This window comes from Nilaparvata lugens, chromosome X, assembly GCF_014356525.2.
Source record: "Nilaparvata lugens isolate BPH chromosome X, ASM1435652v1, whole genome shotgun sequence".
In the NCBI taxonomy this organism is placed as follows: Eukaryota; Metazoa; Arthropoda; class Insecta; order Hemiptera; family Delphacidae; genus Nilaparvata; species Nilaparvata lugens.
Genome location: NC_052518.1, coordinates 4,339,141 through 4,358,018, shown reverse-complemented (window position 1 = coordinate 4,358,018; position 18,878 = coordinate 4,339,141). Strand labels below are relative to the sequence as shown.

At 35.7% G+C, this 18,878-nt stretch overlaps 1 protein-coding gene across 5 annotated transcripts in view; it reads left to right on the top strand.

Moving 5' to 3' along the window:
* LOC111047425 (synaptotagmin-7) overlaps window positions 1-18,878 on the top strand; it is a 468,639-nt gene that overhangs the window by 424,640 nt on the left and 25,121 nt on the right. For all 5 annotated transcript variants that reach the window (XM_039442272.1, XM_039442270.1, XM_039442271.1 and 2 more), the window contains 2 exons: window positions 3,531-3,669; window positions 17,216-17,356. In XM_039442272.1, the coding sequence (XP_039298206.1) occupies window positions 3,531-3,669; window positions 17,216-17,356 (280 nt within the window). The remainder of the gene's footprint in view (window positions 1-3,530; window positions 3,670-17,215; window positions 17,357-18,878) is intronic.

The following is an 18,878-nucleotide window of genomic DNA, read 5'->3' as shown; positions in this document are numbered from 1 at the left end:
ACCACCAATGATAATCAAATGCTCCCATTATAACGTGGACCTCACAACACTAACTTGCTCGTATAATGTGCCATTCATTTTGGAGGAGTTTTTTCCGTTGAACCACTGCTAGTTCCCCAAGTTATTACATTCTGATACTCTTTGATTTGTCCTTGTTTCCAATACGGTCAGAAATTTTTCTCACCTCTGAGTTATTTCATAAATATTATAGTTGACATGTTTTTTCCATCAGTAGGCGTGTCTCGTCTAGCCGCCAATAACTGACCTTTAGCTTTTAGAACCACCGTGTAAATAATAAAAGAGCTTTTGCTGTTTATCAATCCTCCGTTTACTTGTTACAATCTTCAAACCCATTTGAATTAGGACCAAAAATAACTGTTTTTCTTTACTTCATTTTACTTTTATAGAATCTTTAAAACCTTTTGAGTTAGGACCCAAGAAATCACTGTTTTTTTTAGAGAATATTGATATGATTTAAAATCAGGCCCGATTGCACAAAAGCCGGTTAATTCTTAACCGTGATTAATTCCACGAGAACCAAAATAGGTATTTTTGATAAGACGGCTTCTCTGATTGGTTCTTGTGGAATTAATCACGGTTAAAATTTAACCGGCTTTTGTGCAACCGGGCCTGTTTATTGTTTATTGTTTTGAAGGGACGGATCCAAAGGTTCAAAGAACCCCACAAGTCAACTGAAGCTTATTGTGTTCCCAAGTAGTATGTTAGTTAGGCAAACCAATACCTATGTCCTTTACAAGAACCAGGAGTTTTTCCCTATACTAACATCCCATTCATCACCTGGTTGCTTGTCGCAATCCAGTGTGATATGCTTGGCAGTCTCTTCAGACTGATTAGTCCCCGTGACCTACGTGAGTTCCACTCCTGGCCTTCTTTGAAGGTCCTTCCGCTGAGGAAAGGGTGGCCAATTTGCCTCTAGGGCGCCCGGCCACCACCCCTGACTCAGCCTCTTGACTCATATTTGTGCCTGGTGTTTTACCCATCTCTGGTCCTTTGGGTTTTTCTTTTCCTCTCCGAAACTCTGAAGGGTCTAAATCCTCACCTCTCCCTAGAAGCTTTGCCTGAATGACCTCCCTTCTTTGAGCAGTGGTGAGTTTTTGGCCTCCCACTAACAAACTCGTGACCTACGTGAGTTCCACTCCTGGCTTTTTTGTAGGTCCTTCCGCTGAAGAAGGGGTCGCCAAATTGCCTCTAAGGCACCTGGTCACCCTCGACTCAGCCTTTTGACCCGCATTTGTTCCTGGAGTTTCACCCATCTCTGGTCTCTTGGGTTTTTCTTTTTGCCCCTTCCGAAACTGCCCTGATGGGGCAGATCCCATGGGTTTGATGGCAAAGCAACTTCTGGAGTTGTCTTGGGGTTCCTTTCAGTCGCCTCCTACGACAAGCATGGATGCTGTGGGTGAATTCTGGTTTTCAACACATTCTTGAGTACGATGTTCGACTCAAAGCTCCCCACAACCCAAAGGGGGCAGCCGGGCCTGAGTGTTATTATTCATCGCATGCAATGACGCATGCAATTAATAACTCAGAGTAACATACTTTTCGCCCCACTTAAATGTAATGAGCTGGTTTTCGTGCGTCATATGGAGGCCGAAAATGATTGTTTTCTGACCAGGCCGGTAAAATTTTTACGGCCCTAGGGCTGTAAAATAACCTTGAAGTCAGCTGATTCTGATTTGATGTGAACGTGTTTACAACATAGTTTATGCTCCTAGAATTGAATAAAGTGTTTTGCAATAAGATACTATCATTTTATTTGGATGAATGAAATACAAATAAGATATTATAAACTATTCGAATTCAATTTTCAGAGTATAATAGAATCCAACCTCAAACCTCATAGTACTTTGTTTATCACGAAACATGGTGGATAATTTTGGAACTACTTGGGCAATATCCATGGTGCTGAACGTTTTTACAAATAATTTATGAAACGGAATCAGTTTATGCTTCTAGAATTGAATAAATTATTCTGCAATAATATACTATCATATTATTTGGATAAATGAAATGGAGATAAGATATATATTATAAACTATTCAAATTTGATTTTCAGAGTAGGATAGAACTTCTAACCTAAGCTTCCCAAGTCGATGACAACAAGCATTGTTGACTTTGACATTCAGATTGGCCAAATTTCAAGTGTGCTAAAACAGCTGATCAAAAAACTTTCCATTATTTGTGTTTATTATTCAATAATTAAAACATTTATAATAATATCATCTTATTTTCATAGAAAGAATAAAAAAGTATAAACTCAACCTCCCACATAATTGAACATAATATTTTAGGTTATTTAGACAAATCAGATAAAAAATAAAAATACTTGGACAATTTCCTGATATTACCTCAGATTTGCTAGAGCTATGACCTTCCACTTTTGCTTTCGGAAGTGCTTAATGAACAATTATTCTCATATATATGTATATAAAAATATATTGTATGTTTTTCTGTGTGGCGAAAAATAGCGTTCGCACCTCGGGCAAAAATGTTTTTCCGGCTCTCAATCTTTTCTAGTCCTCGGCCTTCGGCCTCGGACTTGAAAACCGATTTCGAGCCGGAAAAGTCTCATTCTCGGCCCTAGGTGCGAAATATACTATTCTCCTTGCATTCAACTTGGGCTGACCAGTTGCCAGTATTTCTTGTAGGAAATTAGCTTTTGGTGGTAGTAATTGTTTATCCAATCAGCCATCGGCCGTTTTCATACCAATATCTCGTTAATAAGATAGGACAAGACAAGAATAGTATGTAGATTAATAGTATAAACTATATACTATCTTATAGTATAGTATAGATAGTATATACTATATACTATCCTTGAGGACAGGATAGAATTTACTCTGATGGACAATATTAGAGTACTAAACTTGAGGACAGGACAGAATTTACTCTGATGGACAATATTAGAGATCCTTGAGGACAGGACTGAATATTTACTCTGATAGACAGTACTAGATGAGACCGTGGTTTATGACTGCGCGAGGTCTATTTTTCACAGAACTACTAGTGATATGGTATTTTTAAGTTGAACTTACATCAATGGTCAAACCTAATGATTTCATTGAAGTTGCATATGTTTATGTTTATGTTTTGAAGGGATGGATTCAAAGATCCAAAGGTTCGAAGAACCTCACACGTCAACCGAAGCTTATTGTGTGTCCCAAAGTATGTTAGTTAGGCAAACCAACTCCCGTGTCCTTTACAAGGTTCAGGAGTTTTTTCCCTGTACCATCATCCCATTCCTCAGCTGGTTGCTTGCAGCCAAACAGAGCCCTTCTTCTAGCTCCAAGACTTTCGCAATCCAGTATGATATGCTTAGCAGTCTCTTCACACTGATTACAAAGCCTTCACATCTGGCTTTCTGGCTTTCATTTCTGACTCCAATTGTGTGGAGATTGCATATGTTATTCTCCTATCAATTTGATTAACCGTGTTAATCTCATATCTGTTGTTATATTCTGAGCTGATGATTGAACCGCTGACACAAATTTTGTTTTATTGTTTATGAACAGAACAACCGGAACCGGAAGTCCAGGAAGCAAGTCTCCGGCAGGGGGCTCAGGGCCCGCCACCGGAAGTCAAGATTCGTCAAAAACTCCACCAACTGCACACAACAAAGCACTTCAAAATGTCAAGGGTGATCACCCTTCGGTGAGTAATCATTGATCAATATTCATTTATTCAATTTGTATAATGTATTAATTCACTCAAAACTCAAATATATTTCTTTCAAATTCTACAAAATTAACAAAATACTAAAACTTCAGGATTTAAAAACAGTATATTTTGCTTTGGTGCAATCCATATTAGAATATGGGATAACAATCTGAGGTGGGGCTTTTGATAGTCATTTGAATAATGTATTTATCACTCAAAAGAGTATTATAAAAACAATATTGAATGAACCTCGATTGCATCCAACTAATCTGCTATTTGAAGAGTTTAATGTGATGAATTGAAAAATTTAGCAAAATATATTATCAAGTATAAAAACAAATTTTTATTAAATGATATGATTCAATATGTTTTTAGATCAGATACAACAACCTATAAATACAAAATTTATAAAATAAAACTAACAGTAATTAGAAGACAGCTCATTATTTTATACAGCTCTCAAAGATATACTGACTGAATGCTGCCCGTATTCATTAGGAGAATGCTATGAGATCTTCTCACTGAAATCCTAGAGATCAGAAGTTATCCAGACGATTTTGTAAAATGAAAAACTTTCCCTCAATGGAGGGAAACCATATACTTGATATATTTGACATGTCGTACACCGTTTGAGCTGTGCTCATCATATGCGGTTTTATACGATGAAATAACAATAACAATAACAACAATTAAATGTACAAGATTCATAAATGAATCGCCTTTTGATCTGGAAGCAAGAATTAATTACAAAATACTAAAAAATTGGATAATAGAAAACTATTTCTTTTCAATTGAAAGAATTATCTAATTTTTCCAATCATATTTTAAAGCGTGAATTATTTAATTTTATTTGTTCTCTATTATTGTATAAAACCAGGAAAGAACCAATGTAACAAATTTATCCAAGCATAACTGATTGCAACTCTCACCAGCGGACATGGCTTAATTCCTTTTGCTGCTGATGCCAAATTACACATGAAAAGTATCTAATTATGATTTTGGTATTATTTATGCTCACTTATTATTTTATTATTTCATACTTTTGATTATAAAATTGTCTATTTTCTTTTATTTGTTTTGAATATGTATTTATTGTATGGCAAATAAATGATTTGATTTGATTTGATTAATAATTGAAACATACAAGAGTTAATAATCAAATATCATAAGACACAGACGGGTAATTTTTACAGAGCCCACCAAATGCCCTGTAATCGGTGCGGCCAGATCGGCAATTTTTGTCCAGTTATAAACTGACAAAAATGGCCACCTCACTTGAATCTGCCGCCAACTGCTATAGTGAGGTCCAAGTAAAGGTGCATTTTTCCGTTTGTGCGTAAACTTCCGCAGTCGACGACGACAAGCATTGATGACATTCATATTGTCCAAATTTCAAGTGTGCTAAAACAGCTGATCGAATAATTTTTCATTATTTGTATTCATTATTCAAGAATAAGAACATTTCTATAAGTATCAATATATTTCCATTTAAAAGTATAAATTCAACCTCCCTGATTACATCCTAATTGAACATAATCTTTTATGTTAATTAGACAAATTGAAATCTACTCAATGTGAGATCCCCCCCACCCTGCCGAGGTCGACGACGCACGACGGCATTTACGCACAAACGAAACCCCAGCTTTATGATGGTACTGGAGAAAGATAGAAGAACAACGTTGCCAATCCTCTGTCTTGTCAATGCCTTCTTGTCAAAGACTGTAGTTGATACAGGATTATCGATGTAATATTAACTTTTCGTTCTCGTTTAAAATAATCAATTATATTTTATTAAGCAAGAAATTATATTTTTCAATAATTTCATAATGAATTTTCATACTCAAGATGGATTATTTTGTTAATTAATTATTAATTCTACATGGTTGAAAGACGATCTGGCACCAGAGCAAAGCGAGAAAGAGATATAGCAAAGCGCTATTCGCTTTGTTGAATGATAGACAAGGATAGCAATACCTTTGCTAATCATTCACTGACATTATAACGTGGACCTCACTATTAATAGTAACATAGTTAGTTTCAACAAGAGAGTGCAATAGTTCAGCTTAAATCCAACGAGAAATCCAAGTTTACCAAGAAAATGATGAGTGATGATATTTTTGCAGGATTGGTATCAGAAAATAGTTATGTTATTAGTTTCTGCAAGAAAATGCGATAGTTGAGCATAACATCTTCTTCTCTTGCATACTGTTCCTCCTCTCACCTCTCCTTCAACACCTTCTTCTCTTGCATACTGTTCCTCCTCTCACCTCTCCTTCAACATCTTCGTCTCTTGCATACTGTTCCTCCTCTCACCTCTCCTTCAACATCTTCTTCTCTTGCATACTGTTCCTCCTCTCACCTCTCCTTCAACATCTTCTTCTCTTGCATACTGTTCCTCCTCTCACCTCTCCTTCAACACCTTCTCTTGCATACTGTTCCTCCTCTCACCTCTCCTTCAACACCTTCTCTTGCATACTGTTCCTCCTCTCACCTCTCCTTCAACACCTTCTCTTGCATACTGTTCCTCCTCTCACCTCTCCTTCAACACCTTCTCTTGCATACTGTTCCTCCTCTCTCACCTCTCCTTCAACATCTTCTTCTCTTGCATACTGTTCCTCCTCTCACCTCTCCTTCAACACTTCTCTTGCATACTGTTCCTCCTCTCACCTCTCCTTCAACACCTTCTCTTGCATACTGTTCCTCCTCTCACCTCTCCTTCAACACCTTCTCTTGCATACTGTTCCTCCTCTCACCTCTCCTTCAACACCTTCTCTTGCATACTGTTCCTCCTCTCACCTCTCCTTCAACACCTTCTCTTGCATACTGTTCCTCCTCTCACCTCTCCTTCAACACCTTCTCTTGCATACTGTTCCTCCTCTCACCTCTCCTTCAACACCTTCTCTTGCATACTGTTCCTCCTCTCACCTCTCCTTCAACACCTTATCTTGCATACTGTTCCTCCTCTCACCTCTCCTTCAACATCTTCTTCTCTTGCATACTGTTCCTCCTCTCACCTCTCCTTCAACATCTTCTTCTCTTGCATACTGTTCCTCCTCACCTCTCCTTCAACATCTTCTTCTCTTGCATACTGTTCCTCCTCTCACCTCTCCTTCAACACTTCTCTTGCATACTGTTCCTCCTCTCACCTCTCCTTCAACACCTTCTCTTGCATACTGTTCCTCCTCTCACCTCTCCTTCAACACCTTCTCTTGCATACTGTTCCTCCTCTCACCTCTCCTTCAACACCTTCTCTTGCATACTGTTCCTCCTCTCACCTCTCCTTCAACACCTTCTCTTGCATACTGTTCCTCCTCTCACCTCTCCTTCAACACTTCTCTTGCATACTGTTCCTCCTCTCACCTCTCCTTCAACACCTTATCTTGCATACTGTTCCTCCTCTCACCTCTCCTTCAACATCTTCTTCTCTTGCATACTGTTCCTCCTCTCACCTCTCCTTCAACATCTTCTTCTCTTGCATACTGTTCCTCCTCTCACCTCTCCTTCAACATCTTCTTCTCTTGCATACTGTTCCTCCTCTCACCTCTCCTTCAACATCTTCTTTTCTTGCATACTGTTCCTCCTCTCACCTCTCCTTCAACATCTTCTTTTCTTGCATACTGTTCCTCCTCTCACCTCTCCTTCAACATCTTCTTCTCTTGCATACTGTTCCTCCTCTCACCTCTCCTTCAACATCTTCTTCTCTTTCATACTGTTCCTCCTCTCACCTCTCCTTCAACATCTTCTTCACACCAAATATGAGTATGTCATGATAAAGATGATAATGATGACAGATAAATAGACCTATAATAGGTTCTGAAAAACCGTGACGTGAACTCTAGATCTGGCCTCAGAAGTTTATCCTTATAGAGGTTCATTTTCGTTTATGCGTAAACTTCCGTAGTCGTCGACGACAAGCATTTTTAACATTTATATTGTCCAAATTTCAAGTGTCTAAAACAGCTGATCGAATAACTTTTCATTATTTGTATTTATTATACAAGAATAAAAACATTTTTAAAAGTATCAACATATTGCCATTAAAAAGTATAATCTCAACCTGCCCCATTAAAACATATGTAATAGTGTGAATATTGAGTGGGTATTATTGTAGTTGTTTTTGTGTATCTTATATTATTTTTCAGGTTTTTGAACTGAAATGAACTTTGATTCTAACTGTATGTTGAACCCTGCGTTTTTAGTGTGAGAATTGACTCTGTCTTGTTTGAATTTGCTAACTTGTTGCTTAGTTGTCAAAATTGAAGCAATTTTCGTGCATTTTTCAAATGCAGTTTCAATTTCATGTCGAAAAAGCCACTGTATTTGAAAATTGTACGAGCATTGACCTTTTTGCAGCTTTGGCTTTTCCACTGGAAGTTATGCTCAACGCTCGTGGAGGGGGAATAATTTTCAGTGAAAAGGCCACAGTTGGAATTGAGACATAACTGGGAAAACATGTAACGGTGTGCGAGCCTCGGTCCTCTGAATGGGCCCATTTCCCATTCAGAGGGACAAACTGTTAAGTTTTCAGTTATCAGTAATTTTTATCCATTTGAATAGGAAACCAAATTTTATAGAGTTAGTAGGAGTAGAATCAGGAAATTATTTGTGCGTATGAGTTCATGTATAGTGAGTTTTATTAAAACGTATGTGAGTGTTTCTGAAGAGTCCAAGTTTGAATATTGTTGAAATGGTGAGTGCCGAACTTTTGTTGTTTTTCTTATTAAGCTCATAGTTTAATTTCATAGAATGACCGAGGCCCAAATTTAAATGCAGCAAGTTAGCAGGTTCCCAAAATGTATAGATTAGAAAATAGGGGAAGTATGTCTTCTTGACCTGAATCGATTGCTGAATAACTTTGTTCTGTTTGAAAATTCGACATGTTACCTGACTTTTATTAATTCGTTCTATTTACTTAGAGTTCAATAAACCTGAAGTTAAATTTTATTAGTATTTTTCATTGAAGTTCCTGACTCGTAGTTGCTAGCTGCTAGAATAGGTGACAATTAGTTAATGATGATAATCTGTGCATTTGAATGAACGAATCCACTAAAAGCTCTCAACCAATCAAGGATTCAAATACCGGTAGATGATTTGATAGCAGTAAACTTTAGCATAATGTTGGTAAACATTATAGAAGAGTAGAAACAACCCCCCTCCGTTTACACATAATTGAACATAATCTTTTAGGTTATTTAGACCAATTGAAATCTACCCAATCTGAGATCCTCACCCTGTATTGGTCGACGACGGCATTTACGCACAAGCGAAAACGCGGATGAGCTCACATTGCATACGAATTTCTACGACACCGATCGTACGAAATGAGTGCGCACACTAAATGCGTTTCTCTCCATCATACTTCTTGACGTAAGCTAATATTTGTTAGGTTTTGTTTGGTTTACTGCTTAGCAATGAATTCCCAATACAATCAATTGTATCTTTTAGAAAATTCTCTGCTGATTCGGAGACTGAGGCAGCATCGATATCATCGCAGAACTCAATGGGTGCGTGAAATTTATTTGAAAAGAGAGGAGCTTGGTGAATTTCATCACATAATGTCAGACTTAAATAATGACAACAACTTGTTCCATGGTTATCTACAAATGGATAAAGAAACCTTTGACTATATAATTGAAGCTATACGACCCAATTTATCTAGATACAGTAATTTTCGCAAAACCATAATTATCATCACTCTGATCCCACAAACATTTACGACCAAAAACTAAATTAACAAGTTTATCTGTGTCCATTTTTATTCATTTGTTTTTATTTGCAAACACGTAAAAAGTATGTGTAGAATCATGGAACGAGAATGTACCCTAGTAGACTACTATTTAAAGAAATTGATTTACCAACATTGAGACAAACATACGTAACTAACGCAATTCTGTACATTAATAAAAACAAAGACAAATTCACTACTCGTAATACACCATATCTAATACGTCCAAATGTTTTTAATACCTACAATAAGCTATTCACTAGACTTACATCTTGCAAACACCAATTGTCCTTCTATTGCCATAGAATAATAAATTGTCTACCTGAAAAATTCATTCTAAATAGAATTACTAAGTGTTTAATTTATGAAATAAGAGAGTGGGTATGTAGGAAAGTTTACTTCAGACTTGTGATTTCAGAAGATTAATTGACTTTTTGTTCTAGTGCTTACATTGTTATATTGTACATACATTTATATTCTAGTGTTTATATTGCATATTGTTTCTTCTGGTACTAATTAAATTGTCTTAGACATCCATCCTAATTACTTTTAAGATTTTTGAACTCTCTTCCAGAGCTCAAGCATTAGCTTTACTGGGAGAGCCCATTATTTCAATATTAAAATAAAAGAAAACATTCGTTGAATATGTTTTTAAATTAGTTAAGATTATAATTAGTTATAACATTATAAGAATTTTTTTGTTTCACTTGTTTGTAAAAAAAGAATGGCAATAAATTGATTTGATTTGATTTGATTTGAAGTGAGAAAAATATCCCAACAGGATGGGATCAAGTTTGGATGTCGGAAGTATACGTGCGTGTATGTACGACCAACTCTTATGTAGTGTGAGCATTCACAATTAATTTCAATTTATCGGGATCGTTCGTGCGTTTTCGTACGTACTTGTCCGATCAATTTTCGTGCGAAATCGGATGCAATGTAAGTGCATCGGTAGGAGGTAGGAAAGGATAACGCAATCTGCTTTGCCGAATGATAGACAAGGATAGCAACACCAATTTTGATCAAATACTGACGTTATAATGACGTGGTCTCAACTATTGTTACGTAAATACTGGTTCTTTAAATTTAAATATTTCAAGCTACAAGTTTCAAATGCTCTGAAACGGAATGTATAAAACGTATCAAATCTTTGTGCTGAATAATATTTAAATTCAGAAAAAACCACATACATAGAACACATAGAAAATCAGAAAAGGTACTCACCAAATCCCAAATCCAACATGTCGTGAATCGAATTGCTTGCCTACTTCTATTTGAGGTAGAAGGTGGACAGTTTGATAGGATAGATGAAAGGAAAAGATAGGTGAAATTATGCAAACCGATTTATCCGAAATGCGATTGTTAAAGTTGATTCCTTGCTGTTTTCCCGTTCTGAAATGAAGTTTACTGTCTGGATATATAACACTATGACTTGACTATTGATAAAAGCAAAACTAAAAATTGAGTTCTGGCATTCACTTTCACTAATACGAAACGTGAGTAACTTTCCACGTAAAACGAAAATGCAATTTATGTACACGAATAAATGTATAGGCCGAATTTCCTATAATATTAAACGACACGAATATTTAGGCAGATTCAGGACGAATTTCCTGAATATTAAAGCCTCGACAGGGAGTGCTAGCAATACGAGAGCTGAATTCACACTGACTAATAAACTATCCAGTGCCTGGAACGATAAATTGATGAGTAATGGATACTATAAAATTATAGAACTCCTGCCATCTAGCAGTCAATGAGCGAATGAATACAATTTCAAATGGCCTCAACAACTATAGTCATTATTGAAGTGGGAACGGTTTGTATTCTAATTGAGATTGAATAGTTCTGTGACTGATTATAATTCTTCATTGTTGAAGTACGATCTGGCAATGTGGTGGGGCTGGAACAGGTTGCTTAGTCGAATGAAAGCAACACCAATGTTGAGCAAATACTGTCATTATAACGTGGACGTCACTATAGGAAAGTGCAATTCCTTCATCGACCGATCATTAAGCATCCTGCTTACAGCTTCTCCTGCGTAGAGAATGGAAATAATGTAGCGAAGGTACAAGGTCAGGGCAATTAGGAAGATACGGAGTCTGTTGAAGCGCCAGGCTTCTAAGAGCCTTTTCAGTTGCACGCAAAGTGTGTGCCTAATTGCAAGATTTTGTCTCAGACTGCCTGAAATATGACGAGCGAAACATCGGAGGCTTTAAAGGGCGTACAAGCTTACGCGAGCCAACGAGAATTTTCAAAATTTTAGAAATATTTACCCGGGTTTGCTTTGATTTTCATTCTTTACTGAAGGTGTGTTGCTTCGTCCATTACCATCATCATCGAAGCTCCTTTATTAATCCAGGTTCCATCATTAAAACAGACACTATTATCAATAGGGAGCGCTCTCTCTCTCTCTCTCTCTCTCTCTCTCTCTCTCAGTTTGGTAGAGAGTTAGTGGGGAGGATATTTTTAATATTCTTTCCGAAGAATGGACATTGATATGTCCAAAGCTCCGCCAATTTATGTAGATGCATAACAATATGATTATTATCTATAGTTATTATATTACAAACTGCTTTTTCATATCATATACTGTTCAACAATTATTTTCTTAGTCTATATTATGTAAATTCATCTATAATTTTGCTGTATTGTAAGCTATTGTATATAAGTGTATAAGCCAGTATATATTGTAATCTACATAAATAATAATCAATCAATCAATCTCTCTCTCTCTCTTGGTAGAGACTTAGTGGGGAGGATATTTTTAATATTCTTTCCGAAGAATGGACATTGATATGTATAAAGCTCCACTAATTTATGTAGATGCATAACAATATAATTATCTAAGGTTATTACAAATTGCTTTTCCATATACAGTTCAATAATTATTTTCTTAGTCTATATTATGTAAATTCATCTATAATTTTGCTGTATTGTAAGATATTTTATATAAGTGTATAAGCTAGTATATATTGTAATCTACATAAATAAAGTACTCAATCAATCAATCAATCAATCTCTCCATTGTCCATTGGACTTGCGTTGCATGCATGAATTCATTGCAATACAGGAGATCTATCATGTTTATTGGATCCAACCAATGGCTGATTCTCATCTGATCCTCCAAACTAAGCAAATTAATTTTTGATTTTTTCGGGCAAAACCTTACACAGGAAATCCAATATTGTACAGAATAGTAGCTCTAAAATTAGTTTCATTTTGTAGTTTCAAAATGATTCTCAGGAAACTTATATTTGTGTCTCGAATTTAAGACCGGTTGCAGACGAACCACTATCGCATGTGGGATGTGGGACCGACATAACACAGAACAATACGACTAACGCAGAGAGACTTTCACGCTACATTCGAGAAAACGCGCATTAGTGCAGCAGTTTTCAGATGTTTGTATCATACTCGGGTGTTTTTATCAGATGTTTAATCATACAGCTGTTTTCAAAGTCAAAGCAACTGCGATTGTGGTACAGAAGCTAGGGGAAGCGTAGTGCTCAAACCAGTGGTACCACAATCGAGGAGTTGGGTGGAAAAACGACCTGAGTCAAGAAATCAAGTTTTGTGTAAATTGAGTTTGAAATATTTAGTACACATCTTCATTATTTCATCAGAATGCAATATTCTTGCAAGTATTTGAACTTTATTGATCTTTTATACTATTTTCAATGCTATTATTCATAATTAGCCAGTAATCCAAGGCTAACTGATATTAATTGATATAAGGTGTGTTGTCTCAAGTCGTTTTTCCATAACCCTGGTTGTTACATGTTCAGAGGTTCAATAAAATGATGAAAAACCCGTATCAAGAGTAGTGATAATGATAATATATTGCTCATGATATTGGATAATTAATAAGTAGGTGATAAAGATCTAAAAAATGTCATTTGGAAGTGAGCAATTGAAGATGATATTTTCTTCTTGAACACGTTTCTTCCCACAATCAAGACTCTGGAATGTTACATGGTACTGTTCTGATTTTCGGGAAATTCATACACCCCAATGTTTTCAGCATCGGATTCTTCTTCAGGAGCGTCTTCTTCATTATTTCCATTATCTAGAGGATAATTGGTTCCCTTGGATGTATTAATGATCTTCTTATACCATTCATTTGGTAGAGAGTTTGTTGGGAGGATATTTTTAATATTCTTTCCGAAGAATGGACATTGATATGTCCAAAGCTCCGCCAATTTATGTAGATGCATTACAATATAATCTTGTATAGTTATTCCAAATTGCTTTTTTCATATCATATACAGTTCAATAATTATTTTCTTAGTCTATATTATGTAAATTCATCTATAATTTTGCTGTATTGTAAGCTATTGTATATAAGTGTATAAGCCAGTATATACTGTAATCTACATAAATAAAGTACTCAATCAATCAATCAATCAATCAGCTTCTTCTTTTGTAAGAAAACAAAATAAGGATTTCACTGGCTGCTGGCTCACAGCTTGTCAGCTGAATAATTTCAGGTTTGCCACACAAACGAAAAATTTTCACAACTCAATCATTTTTCAAGATACAACAACATTTTATGTACCAATCTGTTCAGAATTTAATGGCGTATAGAATGAAGCGTGTTGCGGAAAAACGACACGAGTAGCCTCGGGTCGTTTTTCTACCCAGCTCCTCTAATCGCTGCCACAGCGCACAACGCCATGCGGAAGTATCAGTGCCACTGCCATGCCTGCCAATGCATTCCATATGCGCTGCGTTTGTGGTACCACAGATGGAAAATAATCGCTCCCACATCCCACATGCGATAGTCGTTCGTCTGCAACCGGCCTAAACCCAAAGTGTTTGACAACCCAACGATTGATTTCAAATTATATAGTAAGGTCCACGTTATAATGGCAGTGGAGAAAGATAGGATAACAACGTTGCCGATCCTCTGTCTCGTCAATTTTTTTTTTTTTTTTTTTGATTACGTCTTGGGGACCCCAGGATGGAGTATAAGACAAGTCAATATACCATATAATATGCATAAGTAATATATATACACATATGGTTTGGATATAACTCGCAGTATGTACCTAAGTAAAAAGGCTGTCCAGTTTATTTATAACATAGAAAATACTGTGTATTCAAGCACACAGAATGTCAAGACTTTGAAACCAACCCAGATATTCAGATGGAAAGGAACTCTTGGATACTATAAAATGTTCCATCGACCAAAAACTTTTTTAGTTGATTCTTGAATATTTTTACCTTCTTAATACTTCTGCCTTCTACAGACGGTATTGATGTTATATTAACTGTTCATTCTCGTTTAAAATAATCAATTAAATTTTATTAAGCAAGAAATTGTATTTTTCAATAATTTCATAATTAAGATGGAATATTTGGGTAATCAAATATTAATTATTCATTGTTGAAAGACAATCTGACAACAGACGAAGCGAGAAAGAGATAGCGCTATCCGCTTTGTTGAATGATAGACAAGGATGGCAATACCATTGCTAATCAAACACTGCCACTATAACTTGGACATCACTACAGGGTTTCCGTCCCATGATCAAATTCGATTCTGACCAATCAAAGCATCATAATTTTTAGTTTGATTATATTATTTTATTTTGTATCATTGAATCAATAAAATAATAATAATAATAATAAATAATTCCTCTAGGGTTGTTGATAAGAGAATGACGATGAGTATAAGAATGTTCGACTACTTCTGTAAAACATGTCTTTACTCACGCCATTAAAATCTTCGAATAGAATTCCAAATCCAATTCTTACTCTCTCAAAAACTGTATTGAATAGGATTTCAATATTAGAAACGAAATTGAATCTCCTATACAATTGATATTACTTCTTGAGTGTTATGAATGTGATAATGGACCATATGAATAAAGTTGAGCATTTGCTTATACTTCTAAAATATGGAGCATATGCTTCATTTTCCATGAATAAACGTGAGCAAAACCTTTTGCTCATGCTCATCGAAAAAACTAGTTTGAACATTTGCTCAAAAGTAAAAGCTTTTGCGAATAAACTAGAGCGTTTGCTCAACTTTTGAAGCAAATGCTTCAAAAAAGGTGAGTCTACTCTGGAGCAGCTTTTTACCATTTGCTTATAGTAAAATGGCTCAACTAATTCGTGTGAGTAAGAGGAAAGTATACCAGATACCTGCTCATGAGCAAAACCTTATGCTCCATGCTCAAGAGCATATGCTTTGGTTTTATTCATATCGCCCTTTGTGTTAGTTATCCATACTGGATGAAAAGACTAGACGTTGTCTAACCACTAACAGATTCATCAAAAACAAGATACCGGGTATCAGATATCTTCTGTAGAAGGCAGTACAAGGCAGAGAATCGGCTGCGTTGTTTCTCCACTGCCACTATAGGTCAAATTCACACTGGTCACAAACGTCTCTTACAGACATATTCTCCAACTAATACCTACCCGTCCTATGTAACAAACTTGGGAATTATCGCTTCTATATCATAAAATATGACTCATTCTATATAATATGTGTATCTATACACACCAAGAGGTTTACACGTCTGATTCTATATTACGTGCCCATTCATGCACCCAACTTTTCCAAATTTTACACAGTTTAAAAAGTAAGTTCTAGAAATATTCTGGGAAAATTTCAACTTTCCGTACCTAACATTCGTAGAAACAAAATGGCGACATATTGAAAAACGATACTTTAAAAACATTAAAAAGGTATTTTTGGTTTTATAAAATATTTGTATAGTTGTACTTTAAGGCAACATGACTTTCAAATAAAAAACTAGAACATGGCCTGATGAAATACCTTAAAGTCCAAAACTATTTAAATTAAAACCCATCCACAGCAACACACTGATAAATGATTTGTAAGCTCTTACAAAGTAACTTCGCGGTATCCGGAGAAGTTCCTCTTCTATTGATCGTTTTAGTTCCTAATCATTATTGAAGCTATGGGTATAAACTTTTTCCTTCAAGTAACCCTATAGAAAGAAGACACAAACAGTTGAATTTGGTGATCGGGGTGGCCAATCTAAAAAATCACTTCCACGACCAATCCAACGGCCATGAGGATTGGCATTTAGTAATCGCTTGACATGATTTGCGAAATGAGATGGAGCACCATCTTTTTGGAAGATTGCTTGATCCATTTCTGGTACCATCAAATGAGCCAAGACTAAATTCACTAGCTAATTAGAAATGTTGATCATTGATGTGGTTCGTTGTTTGCTCGACAGATGGAGTTCCTTTAAATAAAGTAAACAAATCAGATTACTTATGAAAGTAGTAAGTTAATTTGTAAAATTTTCAATATGACGCCATTTTTGTTTCTAGGTTATGGAGCTGATATTTTCTCAGAATATTTTCAGAACCTACTTTGTAAACTGCGTAAAATTTAAAAAAGTTCGGTGCATGAATGTCTACCTCTTCGTGGGACACTGTACTATGTACTATATAAAGGTGCGTACAGATATACGCGCCGCGAACATGAGCAATTCACTTTTAATCAGCTGATTATATCTGCATTTTTACAGAAACGGTAAGAATCAGCTTGGCATCAGCTGATTGAAAGTGAATTGCTCATGTTCGCGGCGCGTAAATCTGTACGCACCTTAAAACATTCACATTCCGCCTGGGATGTTAGAACTCATGTTCTCAAGTTACCATACAATCTTTTAGACCTTGAATACTGGGAGATCTTTCTCTACTGCCATTATAACGTGGACCTTACGAAAAAAATACGCATTACTTTATGTTCCCAATGATAAATGATAAATTCACTAGCTAATTAGAAATGTTGATCATTGATGTGGTTGGTTGTTTGCTCGACAGATGGCGTTCCTGCAGAGCCGATCCATATCATTGGTGGATATGTACATAGATAATTCTGAGCCATCAGAGAATGTTGGACAAATCCACTTCAGCTTAGAATACGACTTTCAAAATACTACTCTTATCCTCAGAATTCTGACGGTGAGTGCTGTTTGCATTACATACAAATAGAATTATGTATTATTAAATAAGCTATATGCTATAATATGAGATGTTTCGCTACAATACAGGTGAGTTATCCACTGAATCACATATCAAGAGATAAAATGACAGAACAATTGAAAATAGAAAAGATAAGAATATTGAATAAGATTTCGTGTGATTCACCTATTATGAGAATAGGTATTGATCAACATCTTATTATTATAACTGTTTGTACAGTGCCAGTTTAAATAAAATTTGACAATTTCAAATTGTTAAATGAAAAACACTAAGAAATTGTCAAAAACCACAGATTTATTGGTACTTAGAAAGACCGGTTTCGCTTGTTACACCATTGTCAATCTCTGATAAACTAAAACTGAATACAAGAGCAGCAGAATTTATACTAGTGGGCGAGTACTGCTATTGGTCAAGGGCTTGAACGCCTGCCATTGGCCCAGCTAGACAGTCTCCTCCCACTTAACGGTATAACAGAAATGTCACAAAATGGCGGCTGAAGCAACAGACTCGCCATGATAACAAAATTCACTTACATTAATTTTATTTACAGTACAAAATAAGAACCAAGAAAACAAGTAAAAGATAATAAAACAAATATGGAAAAATATGTATTATATTTCTTTCATTCGATGAATATTTTAAAGCATTCGATAGTAAAAATATGATCTTTAATATGGGTATTATAAGAAAACCCTATAATTCAATCTCTTTTGTATGAGTACTTGATGGAAATACTCATTTTTTACATTCAGAAATTCAAGAATCATTCATCATCACGTCTGAACTACTAGACTGATTAACTTGAATTTTCGCATGTATTATAGATTCTTAATTTACCGAGGATGGTTATAGGCATATTTTAAAATCTTTAATATTACAGTACATCAAGTTTTCAGTTTGTCTAGTTTTTAATTAGATACTTGCGGAGCACTGGTTGCCTGCTAGTGATTAATTAATGAATAAACTATAATATTGTGTACTTCATGTGTTATGTTTGTTATTAGCTTGTGTTCGTGGTGCATGAGTGTGTACGCAGCTATAGGCGACGTTATTCACCATTTTCAATTTCCTTGAAGCGAAGTTCATCCTTCAAAGACTTCCAATTACTTTATTGAATGGCTTCATCCAATAACGAAATCAGTTTCAATCGATGAATTTTATTGTTTTGTGGTCTACATGGATGAACTTTGTGATATCTGTTCTAAAGCATCACAATTGATTAGGTAGCCGATATTGTAGCTGAAAATATTTCAAAATTTACAAATCCTCATGAAATATCAATAGCTACACATTTAAACAAAGAACCTTACAACATACCTCACGACATGACAATTATAATAATCTGCATTTGAAAAATAAGATATACTTTCATGAAACGACTAAGGCGTTGCACTCTTCAGTCTGCTAGTACTGCCTGGTCGTGGCTCGTGGGTTCGAATCCCGTCGGTAGGCATGGCAATTTGATCATCTCATCAATCACCAAAGCACTCATTCCATTACC